Source organism: Lithobates pipiens, unplaced genomic scaffold, assembly GCF_037356315.1.
Source record: "Lithobates pipiens isolate NorthernLeopardFrog02 unplaced genomic scaffold, aLitPip1_a1.2 Scaffold_10, whole genome shotgun sequence".
NCBI lineage: Eukaryota > Metazoa > Chordata > Amphibia > Anura > Ranidae > Lithobates > Lithobates pipiens.
Genome location: NW_027507686.1, coordinates 86,621,767 through 86,637,887, shown reverse-complemented (window position 1 = coordinate 86,637,887; position 16,121 = coordinate 86,621,767). Strand labels below are relative to the sequence as shown.

At 43.3% G+C, this 16,121-nt stretch overlaps 1 protein-coding gene across 2 annotated transcripts in view; it reads right to left on the bottom strand.

Annotated features, from left to right (window-relative positions):
* Positions 1–16,121, bottom strand: part of EDC4 (enhancer of mRNA decapping 4) — a 499,346-nt gene that overhangs the window by 466,399 nt on the left and 16,826 nt on the right. For both annotated transcript variants that reach the window (XM_077456654.1, XM_077456664.1), the window contains exon 3: positions 966–1,077. In XM_077456654.1, the coding sequence (XP_077312780.1) occupies positions 966–1,077 (112 nt within the window). The remainder of the gene's footprint in view (positions 1–965; positions 1,078–16,121) is intronic.

Sequence of the window (16,121 nt, the reverse complement as noted above, 5' to 3'; positions counted from 1 at the left end):
TTAGGTAGTCCGCTTACCAGCTTTCTACGCCTGGAATGTACACGGCCGACAGAGCCGACACCCACCGTTCTGCTCACTGCAGGATGTGAACAACCTCCAGTGCTGCAGCCGAGCTCCTTGATGATTGGCATACGCTACCGCCGTGGCGTTGTCTGACTGGATCCTGACCGGATGCCCCTGCAGCCTCTGTGACCTTGTGGAGACGCACAGACTGATCACCCGAAGCTCCAGCACATTGATCAGCAGGCAGGATTATTCATGTATCCAGCATACCTGGGCGTACAGTACGCCCCAAACACCTCCCCATTGTGATAACCGTCCAATGAAGAGGATGGAACGACTTCCCGGACCGAAGAGCCAGTGACCTCAGCCACCAGAGCAGGGAATCCCTGACTAGCTGGCTTAACCGAATTTGACAATCCAGGGACAACGGAGATTTGTCCCATTTGGAAAGTATCTCCTTTTGCAAGGCTAGTGTCCACGAACGGACCCCCAACCAACACCCAGCGCAGCCCCCTGCCAGGACCCGGATACCCACCCCAAGCACCCCCCCCCCACCCCAAGAACCCCCAGCCAGGTACGTGCATCGCACCACCATGTGCCCAGTGAGACAGCGACCCATAGCATGGGGGTAGGGAAGGGACAGAGCAAAGAAAAAAGAAAGGGAGAGAGAGACCCCCTAGTCGACCACCCAGGGAATGCCCAGCTGCTCCATCCTGCCGAGACAGGTGGAACTATACTTACCCCTCCTGCAGGGACTGCTAGACGCATTCCACAAACAGACCCATCACCCAGGCAGTATGGAGTGGCTGTAAGCCACGGCACACTGACACAGACAGCAGTAGCCCGGTCATATGTGTGCCCGGAGCATATAGTCAATGAACAAGAGAGAAATATTTTTAAGGCGATAACTGTTCTTGATAAGTGGTATATTTAAAATTCGAACACTGCAGTCAACAACTTACCTTATTACTTCCTCTTGCTTTACTGCAAATATTGGAGTCATTGCTAGCCACTATTTCAACATCTCTTTCTGTAATCTCAATTGACGTAGAAGAATCATCTCCAGATAAGAAGCTTAAAAAGAATAAAAAACAAAAAACTTGATGAAAATTTTTTTAATATATATATATATATATATATATATATATATATATATATATATATATATATATATATATATATATATATATATATATATATATATATATATAAACACACCACACACACTTTAGAAGTTTGTACACACCTAATCATAAGATCAAAAACACAAATTTTACAGACATCTTTTATATGGCTGTTGCCCAGGTTAAGCTTCAAAATATATTTTTTACATCATATTTTTGAATCACCTGTTGAGGATGTAAAGGTTTGTGAAACCACCAATACCATGGTGCCAATAGGCCTGAGGCCGGTTTTAAACATTTTACATGGTGTGAATTGCTGCCAAATCACTGTGGTACAGATGTTAAAAACATTATGGTTGGGTTTTCTTGACACTGCAGCTTTACACATTCAAAAGATCCAACATAAAAACACAAGCAAAGAGTATAGTATATGCATACCATTTACACACAAAAAAAAAAAAAAAAAGACCAAAATAATGGACTAATGCGGTACCAGTGAGGCGCACATACATACTTCCATTTTAACAAGTTTATTAACAAAAATATATTTTACATATAGACATTTTAAAATCGTGAAAAATGTTCTCCTCAGATTATAACAATAGCAGTTACAATATATGGCAAGAACAGAGCAGTTAACGCGTTTCTCAAGATAGATTCTTCAGAACCACAGGTCTATTGAGTTAAATCTGGAGAACCTTAAAATTAAAAATGGGAGAAAGAAATGTCATTAGGCGTATGCCTCACCTAAGTGTGCAGATAACTTTATAAATCATCATATCAATACTAAATTTGAGCTTAATGCATTTATAGACCAATTCAGGCCTTTCAATTTACACTTACATGCTACCAATTCTCAAACATAAGGAATAAAAAGGTAGGACCCAGAGATCAGAGGTGATGTGACCCCACAAACACAGAAGCAGGGTGGACGGATGATAACGGAGACATGCAGGATTCGGCCCAAAATATCCCCTACAAATACAATTTAGTTTCTCATTAGAAAAGCATTAACTGGAGGAGCATCGGATGTGCCCATAAAAGAAACATATGCAGGAGCAGATGCGACAGACCATACAGTTATGGTACTTACCACTGACAGGTCACCAACTTGCAAATGCATGCGGACTAAACCCCTTTTTTTAACACATACTGTTAGGTAAATTTGGTTGTCTGCGAGCTGGTGGTAAGTAGTCTGTTTTTTTTTTTCTGGGCATTCCCCAGACATTGTTGTCACCAACTTCCAACAGCAGTCACTCAAAAATCTGAATCTTTTTGGTATATGGGTATCGGTAAAACCTGAACGAGAACAAAGACCTTTCTTTTATGGGCACATCTGAGGCTCCTCCAGTTAATGCTTTGCGAATGAGAAACTAAAAATTGTTTTTGTAGGGGATCCCGTATGTCTCCGTTATCCATCCACCCCACTTCTGTGCCCCAGGCGGAGAGATTGGCAAGTTACCGGGAGAAAGGATTTTCCCTTTTGCAGGTTCTGATCCTGCAACCACCAATTTAAGCTTAAGCAAAATAAATACTATAAAAAATAAAAATAAAAAAATAAAAAAATCAGACAATGTGATTGTCTGGATTTGTTATCACATTTTGTCTCTCATAGTTGAGGTATACCTATGATGACAATTACAGGCCTCTCATCTTTTTAAGTGGGAGAACTTGGTGGCTGACTAAATACTTTTTTGCTCCACTGTAATTGAGGCGACCATCCTGAACTGGTCCTGAATTGTTTTCCAAATGTCCACGAAGTGCAGCAGCCTCCCCCGATGGAGTGGGGGGGGCGTACCCTCAAAAGGAGAGCTTGGTGCTGAGTTTAGATCCAGGGCTTTTTCTGGCCCTGACCTTGCCCCTGGCCCTAGCACCCTGTTGTCGACTGAATCGCCCTGACACAGACATTTAAGGTGGCAGTCCCTGGGTTTTTAAACAGGGGACGTCTGGTGCTTTTCTTTAAAAGTGGCAGTAACCCATTTCCTACACCCAGTAAAAAGGACTGGTCTCGGGTGATAAACAGATGGAAAAAAAAATCCTCCTATATTAGTTGTATATGTTTATCTGCAGTCTTGTCTTCTCTACATCTGTTCATAGTGTTGTATCTCACAAAAGTGCATACACCCCTCACATAGCATTTAGAGCACAGAATTCATGGATTTAAATGTAATAGTGCCCACTGAAAATAAAAAATAAAAATAAAAAAAATTGTGTGTAGTAATTTTATATAATACAGGGCTTGACAAATTTGCTTGGAATCTAGGAGCCAGCTAAAAAAGTTAGGAGCCAGGTTTTTTTAACGGACAACAGCTTTATTTTCAATATAAAAATTAACCAATCTTTAATTTAACATAGAAAGACAACTAGAACCAAACATATATAGGCATTTAACTTGTGTAGGTAATGAATATATTCGGATGTGGCACCAAGTGTTTAATGCAATGTAATTTTTTTTCACTTGGCTTTTTGTGGCCATGAATATGCCTTGTACTTTTGCAATTAAAGTACCAATGGTCAACAGCCTTTGCAGGATCTAAATCCTTCACCGATGATCCATTCATGTTGGTCATCAAGAAATCACCTAAACTTTCTTGCTGCATTAAAGATCTGAACTTATTTTTTACAAAGTTCATCAAGCTGAATCCTCTCTCACAACATGCGGTTGAGACAGGCAAAACCTGTCTGTGTTGGAGAGTGCCAAATCCAGAAGTTCACACAGTTTCTTTCCTTTTCCAAGAACTTTAAATTCATACCACTCATTGTGGATTGCATGCATGCATTTCAGGCATTGAAAGTTGTTTCTGGAAATACTGAGCCAATGTTGTGATGTCATCAACACCATAGTCCTGTAGTGATTTTCCCGATGGCCAGGCAAAGGTATCAAACACTGCAGTGGAGCGTTCAATATTCCTTTGAATCAGAAAATCGCTCTTCTAGGTATTTTGCACCATACTGAATCTATTTGTCCTTTTCATTTTGGATCAAAGAAGTTACAGTATTGCCGAGTCCGTGCAACTGTACATCTTGATACTGTCCTTTGAGTGATGTTCCAGTTAGAAATCTCTCCTCATATTTTTTTGGCACATCTTTGAGTGCTTTTAAAGAAGAAATTGTGTTTTTCACATGCAACTCAATTGTGCTTAAGAAAAGCTCTTCCCTTTGAAATAAAAGGGAGAGGTTCTTAATAATTTCTAGATAGTCAAGCAGAAAATGGAGCATGTGAACAAATTTAAAATCAGTTCGTTTTTTCAACAAACCATGTGCAACTGCAGAAGCACTGTCTTTCTGCAGCAACACCTTCAAGGTGGACTGTCACACATTTCCAATCTTTGACAAGTGCAGAGAGAGCACTGACTTTGCTTGACACCCATCTTACATTATGCAAGTACTGAAATTTCTGGATTTTTTTCATGAAAACTTTCAGCTACCTGCTTTAGCTGTCGCATTCTCTTGGGTGAATGCTGGTAAAATTGGTACAGCTTCTTTAAAACCGAGTCAAGGTCATCAATGCATTTTCCATCTTTCACAGAGCTTAATACACTTAAATTTAATCGGTGTGCAACACAGTGAATGCCAATTACATGGCTAAGATTTTGACGTACTTTCTGTACCAGTCCATTTTCAGCTCCAATCATGCTTGCAGCACCATCTGTACCAATTCCAATTAGCTGGTTTGAAAAAAGCCAATCTGAAAGACCATGTGTCTTCAGCTCTTTAGTGATGGTTTCTAAGTACCCATCTGCAGTTGCCATTTCAAGAGGTAAGACTGATAGAAATACTTTTGATCCTATTGTTCTTGATGTATCTGACATACAATATTAATTCTTCCACTCCTCCTTTGTCAGTTGATCCATCTAGCATCAAACTAACATATTTGGCCTCCTTTAGCTCGCAGATGAGTTCTTTCCGGATTACAGTTGCAATATGTGAGATGAATTCCTTGCATCTCTTGTCATTTGCATACTCTTCTCTCACAGCAACCCCTAGTTTCCCTGTCAGCTCTAACAAACCTTTAAAGTCTGTATATGGCTTGTTGTTTTTTGCAATATAAATAGGCCACATTAAATAGAACTTTCATGTGGTTGAACATCCCTTGGTCCATTTTCTTAACGCATGCAGCCAATGGCGTAGCTTCTGGAGCCAACAGGGCGTGTTTGGCTTTTATGCATTTGTCATGCTGGAGTGACTTTCCATGTTTTTTGAAGGTCTCCAGTTTAAATGGTCATGAAAACCCTTTCACAATCTTGGATGTGTGGTCAGCAATGCCAGGGAAGGAGGCACAAATCTCACATATGGCTATGCCTGTATTATGGTCAAATTTAAGCCATGTGAGTTCCTTGCACCAATCTTGTTTAAACTTCCTTCTTCCTTCATTTTGAGGGTGACTTGTTGAAGGGGACTTCTCTGCTGGTTGTTCTTCTCTTGTGCCACTTGATTCTGCAGTAACATGTTGCACTTCACTTTCTGAACAAGAAGTCTTTGCAAAGAAATTTGTCATCCGCAGTTGCTTGGCATCTTCTGGTGTCACAGCTTTTGCGGCACGTTTCATTTTTTCTGAATTCCCAAACAAAGATGGTTTTGTTGAATTCCCAAACGAAAAAGATTTAGTACACGTTATTACTTAAAGTGCAGGGCCACCCTGAAAAAAAAAAAATACATAAAAAATTTGAAAAAAAAAATGAAAAAAAATTTTTTTTTTAACTTACCAGAAATGCCTGTTGCTAGGCACATTGTCCTAATCTGCCTCTTTCTCCTCTGTGGAGATCTATCTTCTCTCCTCCGTGCGGTGTCTTCTTCTGTGTAATGGGTTGCGCTGTGTTCTGGGAACTGTGTGTCCCAGAACACAGCGCGACCCATTCACAAAGCGCTGGGCAGTAGGAAATGGGCAGTGAAGCCGCAAGGCACCACTGCCTGTTTCCCTTAGCCAAAATGGCGGCGCCGAGGGACGGATCAGCCTCGAGCGGCCGACATCGCGGGTGCCCTGGACAGGCAAGTGTGCTTATTAAAAGTCACCAGCTACAGCGTTTGCAGCTGCTGACTTTTAAATTTTTTTTTTTTTAAACCGGCCCTCTTTAATGGCAGTCTCCAACATTTTAAATCTTAATATATATTTATTCTTTAAAAGCAAAGCACTCCTTCTCTTATGTAGCCCTGATCTGTATCTTTACAGATGCTATTGACATCTCAAGTGACACTAATACAGTGATCAGTGATAATATACACTGTCACTAATAATGACACTGGGTAGGAAGGGGTTAACACCAAGGGCAGTCAAAGGGTTAACTATGTTCTTAGTAGCGTGTTTACTATGTGGTGCTTTTAACCACTTGCCTACTGGGCACTTAAACCCCCCTCCTGCCCAGACCAATTTTCAGCTTTCGATGCTCTCTTTGAATCTCATGAATTTTACATGGCAATACATGGCACAGATGACACGTGACACTAATGACAGATGGCACTGATGACACGTGACACTAATGACAGATGGCACTGATGACACGTGACACTAATGACAGATGGCACTGATACGTGGCACCGATAACAGATGGCAGGTGGCACTGGGGACAGGTGGGCTGAAAAACTGGCAGGTGAACCTGATCAGACAGCCCTTGTGAAAGGGGTCAAGCAGGAAGGATTACAAATAATATTTTTTTTTTCCTTAACCACTTCAGCTCCGGACCAATAAACACCTTAAGGACCATAGGTCTTTTTGCAATTTCGCACTGCGCTGCTTTAACTGCTAATTGCGCGGTCATGCAATATTGCACCCAAACGAAATTTGCGTCCTTTTCTTCCCACAAATAGAGCTTTCTTTTGATGGTATTTGATTGCCTCTGCGATTTTTTTTTTTTGCGATATAAATGGAAAAAGTGCGAAAATTTTGAAAAAAAAAGATATTTTCTTCTTTTTGTTATAAGAAAAATCGAATAAACTAAATTTTAGTCATACATTGAGGGCAAAATTTATTCAGCCACATGTCTTTAGTAAAAAAAATGTCAATAAGCGTATATTTTTTGGTTTGCGCAAAAGTTATAGCGTCTACAAACTAGAGTACATTTTCTGGAATTTACACAGCTTTTAATTTATGACTGCCGATCTCATTTCTTGAGGTGCTAAAATGGCAGGGCAGTGCAAATCCCCCCCAAATGACCCCATTTTGGAAAGTAGACACCCCAAGGAAATTGCTGATGGGTATGTTGAGCCCATTGAATATTTATTTTTTTGTCCTAAGGGATTGAATGACAAAAAAAAAAAAAAAATTTTTTACAAAAAGTTGTCACTAAATGATATATTGCTCACACATGCCATGGTTATATGTGGAATTGCACCCCAAAATATATTCCGCTACTTCTCCCGAGTATGGGGATACCACATGTGTGGGACTTTTTGGGAGTCTAGTCGCGCACGGCACCCCGAAAACCAATCACCACCTTCAGGATTTCTAAGGGTGCAAATTTTTGATTTAACTCCTCACTACCTATCACAGTTTCGAAGGCCATAAAATGCCAAAATAGCACAAAACCCCCCAAAATGACCCCATTTTGGAAAGTAGACACCCCAAGCTATTTACTGAGAGGCATGTTGAGTCCATGGAATATTTAATATTTTGCCACAAGTTGCGGGAATATTACAAACTTTTTTTTTTTTGCACCAAGTTGTCACTAAATGATATATTGCTCACACATGCTATGGGCATATGTGAAATGACACCCCAAAATAAATTCTGCTGCTTCTCCCGAGTACGGGGATACCACATGTGGGGGACTTTTTGGGAGCCTAGCCACGTTCGGGACCCCGAAAACCAAGCACTGCCTTCCGGATTTGAATATAAAATGCTACCAAAAAACCTGTTAGCGATGGCAGGGATCAGGCCTGACTCTGCGATCGCTGCAGTTATGTGTTTAGTGTTTTGTAAGTGACAGTGATCGATCGATACTGCACTTGGGTGGGCTGGGCAGAGGGGCAAAACGCAGGTGCTAGCAGGTATCTGGGCTGATCCCGCTAACAATGCGTTTTTTTGGAACCCTAAACTGCTGGGGACGCTAGTATAGATCTGATCAGATCAGATATTGATCTTTTCAGATTCTATACCACTACGGGAGGTGTATGCTTTGCATGTGGGTGTTAGCGGTACTGGCACTAACCTAGCGCTGCCTGGGGCGACGCAGACCCTGACCCTAAAACCTAATTGATATCATCCGCCGGGTGATCAGGGGGTTAAACCTTTATTGGGTAATAAATGGTGGGTGCCCTGATGCTATAAAAAACAAACTAACCAGAGTCACCCGTAACACTTATACGGTGATCAGTGGTGAAAGGGTTAACTAGGGGCAATCAGGGGGTTCACATTTTTATTAGGTAGTATATGGGGGTCCCTGGCGCTATATAAAAACCTGACGGGGAACCTAAATAACTAACTGGCTAACCAGCGTCACCAGTGACACTTATACTGTGATCGCTGGTGAAAGGGGGTGAAAGGGTTAACTAGCAGCAATCAGGGGGTTAAAACCATTATTGGGTAGTATATCGGGGTACCTAGCGCTATAAAAACCTGGCGGTGAACCTAAAAAAATAACTAGCTACCTAGCGACACTGATGCAGCGTTCAGAAAAATTATCGCTTAGTGACACTGGCAAAAGGGGGTGAAAGGGTTAACTAGCGGAAATCAGGGGGTTAAAACCATTATTGGGTAGTATATCGGGGTACCTAGCGCTATAAAAACCTGGCGGTGAACCTAAAAAAATAACTAGCTACCTAGCGACTGTAGCGACACTAATGCAGCGATCAGAAAAACGATCGCTTAGTGACACTGGCAAAAGGGGGTGAAAGGGTTAACTAGCGGCAATCAGGGGGTTAAAACCATTATTGGGTAGTATATCGGGGTACCTAGCGATATAAAAACCTGGCGGTGAACCTAAAAAAATAACTAGCTACCTAGCGACACATGCAGCGATCAGAAAAATGATCGCTTAGTGACACTGGCAAAAGGGGGTGAAAGGGTTAACTCTAGGGGCAATCAGGGGGTTAAATCTTTATTGGGGGGTGATAGGGGGCTACCCTGGACCTAACACTAACTGTCCTGACAGTTTTTACTGTCACAACTGACACTGAATGCATTGATCAGTAAAGAAATTATCAATGCAATCAGTGACACTGTGACTGGGGGGGGGGGGGGGGGGGGCAGGGGGGATCGGGGGGGGGGGGTTTGTGTGCCTGTGTGTACCTACATGTCAGTGTAGTGTTGGTGCACACTTACTATTAGTCTTATCCTCGTAGTCCGGTCAAAAAGACCGCCCCGAGGAGAATGACATCACTTCTTCCTTCCTGTGTAAACAATACACAGGGGAGGAAGCTTCTCATTGGCCAGGAGCGATCCAGAGGGGGTGGCCGAAAACCAACGGCCATCCCCTCATCACGGAGCGCTCCTGGACCGAACCGGACCGCCGTAAACAGCGGGAGGGGGTCCGATCGGACCCCCCACCCGCTGGAAGGCAATCACATAAATCTACGCGATTGTGCCTGCCTGTGCCATTGTGTTGACGTACAATGGCAATACGGCGGTCCTGAAGTGGTTAATTAACCACTTGCCGACCGACGCACGACGATGTACGTCGACAGAATGGCACGGGCAGGCATAAGGGCTTACATGTACGTCCTTGCCTGCCCGCGGGTCGGGGGCCCGATCGGGCCCCCGCCCGGTGCCTGCGGCGGTCGGTATTCGTTCGGGAGCGATCCCGGACGAGGGGACGGCCATTCATTCATGACCACCCCCTCGCGATCGCTCCCGACGAATGAAAATGTCCGGTGACATCACTTCCTCTCCTGTAATGTAAACACAGGAGAGGAAGTGTATTCTCTCCTCCGTGTCGGTATTTTTCGTTCCGGCACCGAGGAGAGAGCATCGGTGAGTTGCACAAGCACTACACTACACAGTAGAACATGCCAGGCACACTCACACCCCCCCTTTACCCCCCGATCACCCCCCAATTACCCCTGCCCCCCCAGTCACAGTGACACCAATTGCTTATTTTTTTTTTTTTTTTTGCATTGGTGTCATTTGTGACTGTAATAACTGTTAGGGCAGTTAGGGTTAGCCCCCTTTAGTTCTAATGTGCCCCCCTAACCCCCCCAATAAAGGTTTAACCCCGTAATCACCCCCCGTCGCCAGTGTCACTAAGGCTGGGTTCACATTGCAGCGGTTTATGAGAACGAATGTGATTCGCACCGCACTGCAAATCACATCCGATCTCTGTGCGATTCGAGTTCAGCCATACAGATAGTATGGCTGAATTCGTGTCGCACCCGCCGCAAATTCGCACGGGACCCTTTTTTTGGCCCGCAGCAGAATCGGATCGCATGGGTGTTCACACCATGCGATCCGAGTTTGCAGATCGCACTGCGATATGCGAACTGATCTGGGGGTGTCATTAACATTTCACTGACACTCCCAGCAGTTCGCATAGGGCAGTGTGAACTGCCGCCGGGAGGCATGTGATGCGGGAACCCGCCGCGCATTTGTGGCGTTCCCACATCGCTCCAGTGTGAACCCAGCCTAATAAGCGATCGTTTTTCTGATCGCTGTATTAGTGTCACAGGTGACGCTAGTTAGGCAGGTAGGTATTTAGGTTCGCCGCAGCTTTTTATAGCGCCAGGAACCCCCATATACTACCGCATAAAGCCCCCTGATTGCCCCCTAGTTAACCCTTTCACCAGTGATCACCATATAACTGTTACAGGTGACGCTGGTTGGTTAGTTATTTTTTTATAGTTTCAGGGCACCCGCCATTTATTACCTAGTCTCACTAGTGTACCCCTAAATTTAGGGGTGTCTACTTTCCAAAATGGGGTCATTTGGGGGGGTTTGTGCCATCTTGGCATTTTATGGCTTTCAAAACTGTAACGCCCTTAGAAATCCTGAAGGCAGTGCTTGGTTTTCGGGGCCCCGTACGCGGCTAGGCTCCCAAAAAGTCCCACATATGTGGTATCCCCGTACTCAGGAGAAGCAGCAGAATTTATTTTGGGGTGTCATTTCACATATGCCCATGGCATGCGTGAGCAATATATCATTTAGTGACAACTTTGTGAAAAAAAAAAAAAAAAAAAGTTTGTAATTTTCCCGCAACTTGTGGCAAAATATAAAATATTCCATGGACTCAACATGCCTCTCAGCAAATAGCTTGGGGTGTCTACTTTCTAAAATGGGGTCATTTGTGGGGGTTTTGTGCCATCTTGGCATTTTATGGCCTTCAAAACTGTAATAGGTAGTGAGAAGTGAAATCAAAAATTTACGCCCTTAGAAAGCCTGAAGGCGGTGCTTGGTTTTCGGGGCCCCGTACGCGGCTAGGCTCCCAAAAAGTCCCACATATGTGGTATCCCCGTACTCAGGAGAAGCAGCAGAATTTATTTTGGGGTGTCATTTCACATATGCCCATAGCATGTGTGAGCAATATATCATTTAGTGACAACTTTGTGTAAAAAAAAAATAAAAAAAATTTTTTGTCATTCAATCGCTTGAGGCAAAAAAATAAAATATTCAATGGGCTCAACATGCCACTTATCAATTTCCTTAGGGTGTCTACTTTCCAAAATGGGGTCATTTGGGGGGGTTTTGTACTGCCCTGCCATTTTAGCACCTCAAGAAATGAGATAGGCAGTCGTAAACTAAAAGCTGCGTAAATTCCAGAAAACGTACCTTAGTTTGTAGATGTGACAACTTTTGCGCAAACCAATAAATATACAATTATTTACTTTTTTTTTTACCAAAGACATGTGGCTGAATACATTTTGGCCTAAATGTATGACTAAAATTGAGTTTATTGGATTTTTCTAATAACAAAAAGTAGAAAATATCATTTTTTTTCAAAATTTGCGGTCTTTTTACGTTTATATCGCAAAAAATAAAAATCGCAGAGGCAATCAAATACCATCAAAAGAAAGCTCTATTTGTGGGAAGAAAAGGACGCAAATTTTGTTTGGGTACAACATTGCATGACCGCGCAATTACCAGTTAAAGCAGCGCAGTGCCAAATTGTAAAAAGACCTCTGGTCATTTACCAGCAAAATGGTCCGGTCTGAAAGTCGTTAAAATAATTTTTTTATAATAATATAATGAGAAGCCATTTACCAGCCACCACACTCACCGTTGGGCAAAAGGCGCCAGATGACGATCGCAATCACTTCCTTCTCTTCACTTCTCTTCACTTTGGGAAGGAAATGGGCGGGCAGTGAAAAACAGGCAGGGGAGCTTCACTCCATTAGGATTAGCATTATTGGAATAGGGTGTAATTTCTACACCCACCACAAGATGGCGCCAGACTACCGAAAGATTTTAGAAGGCCGCATGCAATTGCGCGGCGGAGTTCAGGGTCCAAATGGAGACAGGATACCCCAGCAGCGTTGCCCCAGGACGCGAATTCTAGTCGCAAATGCGACCTGGCGCCCGGGGTTTGTCGAGCCCTGATATAATATATACACATATAACACACGATAAAATCAAGATTTTTTTTTGCTTTGAATAAAAAGATCACAATTCTCACGTCGCAAAATCTATTTTATTTTTTTTTTTTATAAAAAGGGCCATCTTTACTGGTTTAAAAAAAAATAATAAATTTAAATAATTTTTCCCCAAAAAAAGTGCATTTGAAAGACCACGGCGCATATATATATATATATATATATATATATATATATATATATACACATACACACACACACACACACACACACACACACACACATACATATTTGGGGGTTCTAAGTACCGTATATACTCGAGTATAAGCCGAGATTTTCAGCCTCTTTTTTGAGGCTGAAAGTGCCCCCCTCGGCTTATACTCGAGTCATCGCTGTCTGCCCGCTCGATCAGCGTGTCGAGCAGACAGACAGCGGCCATTCTATTCAAAAGCCGCGCCTCCGGCTCCGCCTTCGCCTGTGATAGGCGGAACACTGAATTTCCCAGCAGCCTGTGTTCCGCCTATCACGGACATCGTATCATCCTCGTACTACGGACGAGGATGATACGACGTCAGTGATAGGCGGAACACAGGCTGCTGGGAAATTCAGTGTTCCGCCTATCACAGGCGAAGGAGGAGGCGCGGCTTTTGAATTTTACAATGGCCGCCGAAGAGGGCACGGGACGGAGGCAAGGCAAGGCACGACACGACGGCAAGGCACGGCACGGCACGGAACGGAACGGAGGCAAGGAGGCAAGGCACGGGACGGAACGGAGGCAAGGAGGCAAGGCACGGGACGGAGGCTCGGGACAAAGGTAGGCTGGACACACACACACACGGATACACACACACACAGGGATGGGTGGATGGATGGAGACACACACAGGGATGGATGGATGGATGGAGACACACACACACAGGGATGGATGGATGGATGGATGGAGACACACACACACAGGGATGGATGGATGGATGGATGGAGACACACACACACAGGGATGGATGGATGGATGGATGGACACACACAGGGATGGATGGACGGACAGACACACACACACACACAGGGATGGATGGACGGACAGACACACACACACACACAGGGATGGATGGACAGACAGACACACACACACACACAGGGATGGATGGACGGACACACAGGGATGGACGGACACACAGGGATGGACGGACACACAGGGATGGACGGACACACAGGGATGGACGGACACACAGGGATGGACGGACACACACACAGGGATGGACAGGCATGTCTCACCCTCGGCTTATACACGAGTCAATAAGTTTGCCAGTTTTTTTGGGGGTAAATTGGGGGCCTCGGCTTATATTCGGGTCGGCCTATACTCGAGTATATACGGTAATGTTCTAGCCAAAAATACAATTTTTAACTTGAAACCAACAAATGTCAGAAAACGGTTTAGTGTTTAAACTTTTTTCACTCACACGCAGTCTATTACACTGACAAATTGTTACAATGTATACTTAAGTTCAACTGATAGAAAAAAATGTTTTGATTCTTGGCAGACTGCCCAGTTTTTATCTTCCTTTCTTTTGAGGGCTGTGGCTTCAGAAGAGCAGAGAGAATGCTTTGCATAGAAAGAATTGTGAAACACATTAGTCAAGATTGCGATAATGATTCTTGACGATTAATTGTGAAGCCTGAAATATATATATATATATATATATATATATATATATATATATATATATATATATATATATATATATATATATATATATATATATATATATATATATATATATATACACACACACACACACACACACACACAATGTTAAAGGGGGGGGGGGGGCAATGGATGGTATGTGAACTTTTAATCAGGGTCATAATGATTTAAAAACAGTAAATTGATAATAAATGCCAAACACTAACTATGAGTAAGCCAGGCTTAACGTGGGACCTGGACAGACTGCACTACAGCGACTATCACTGAAGCACTGGACGCTTCAGTTGTTTTGCCTATTTTAATCAACTTAAAGCGGAGGTCCACCCTAAAGTGTACCTTCCGCTCATTGGAACCCTCCCCCCCTCCGGCGCCACAATTGGCACCTTTCAGGGGGGAGGGGGGGTGCAGGTACCTGTACAGTACAGGTATCTGCATCCACTTCGGGCATAGATTCTGCAGAAGGTACGCCCCCTTTCCGCAGGTCCCCCGCTGCCTGCTGGGAAACACACGGATCCCAGAGATAGCGGGGACCATCCTTATTGCGCAGCGCGACTCGCGCATGCGCAGTGGGGAACCGGGAAATTAAGCCGAAAGGCTCCACTTCCTGATTCCCATACCCAAGATGGTGGCGGCAGCACCCGAGAGACGATCGAGAGATCGGCTTCGGGTGCAGACATCGCGGGTGCGCTGGGCGGGTAAGTGTCATTACTTTAAAAGTCAGCAGCTGAAGTATTTGTAGCTGCTGGCTTTTAAAAAAAAAAAAAAAAAAAAAAACGGCGGACTCCCGCTTTAAATGTGAGTGGAATTGTTTTTTCTTAATAAATTGGGCATCTTTTTTTTTTTTTTTTTTTTTAAGATATCTGCGCAATGAGCGTTGTTATTTTTCTATATCCACATGACTGCTGAATTACATGGGAATCTTAATACCTGTTCATGATTGGAGAGATTTCTGGTTCCAGTGTACTGCTTGTGAGGAGTAGTGGAGCAAAGTGGCTTTTCTATTTGTGCATTATCGTCGAACAGATGGTAAGGGTCTGTCGTGTTGGGTGATGGGACCCCTACTATCCTTATCTCTGCTGAATGAGGTGGAGTACTTTTACATTTTGGACTTTTACACATGAATGCGTTCCTTTAAATGTGTTTATATTTTTTGGTTTGTGCGCCGCATTTTCTTTGTTTATATTGTGCATATTGTTCCCTACAATATAGTGCGAGCTGCCATTTTATTTATTTTATATTTTATTTTATTTTTGAATTAGCGCAACAATCTATCTGTATTTTTATCCATCCATACCCGACCCAGCCATCCACATTCATGGCTCAACCATGTTTAGCCATCCCCATCCACGGCTCATCCATGCCACTACAGTGCCTCAAAGTGTAATAGGTAGTCGAACATCTGACAGTGCTCCCTGTATGTTGGTCCTCTGTATGTGGCCAGGCTGTGTAAAAGTCTCACACATGGCATTGCCACTCATGAGTAGCAGAATGTATTTTGGGGTGCCATTTTTGCCATGTACATGCTAGAAACTTTGTATAAAATGAAAAAAAAAAAAGAAAAAAAATTGATTTCCTTTTCACATTTTCAAAAAACGTGTAGAAAATAACATGTTCAAAAGACTCGATATGCCTCAGATTATACATTGGGGTGTTTTCTTTCCATAATGGGGTATTTTTTTGGGTGTTTTTATTGTCCTGGTGCTCCAGGGCCTTCAAAAGTGCAAGAGGTAGTCAAGAAATGAGATGTGTAATGTATGCTCCTAGAACAGCTGAAGGTGCTCCCTGCATGTTGGGCCAGAGTGTGTAAAAGTCTCACACATATGGCTTCACCCACACTC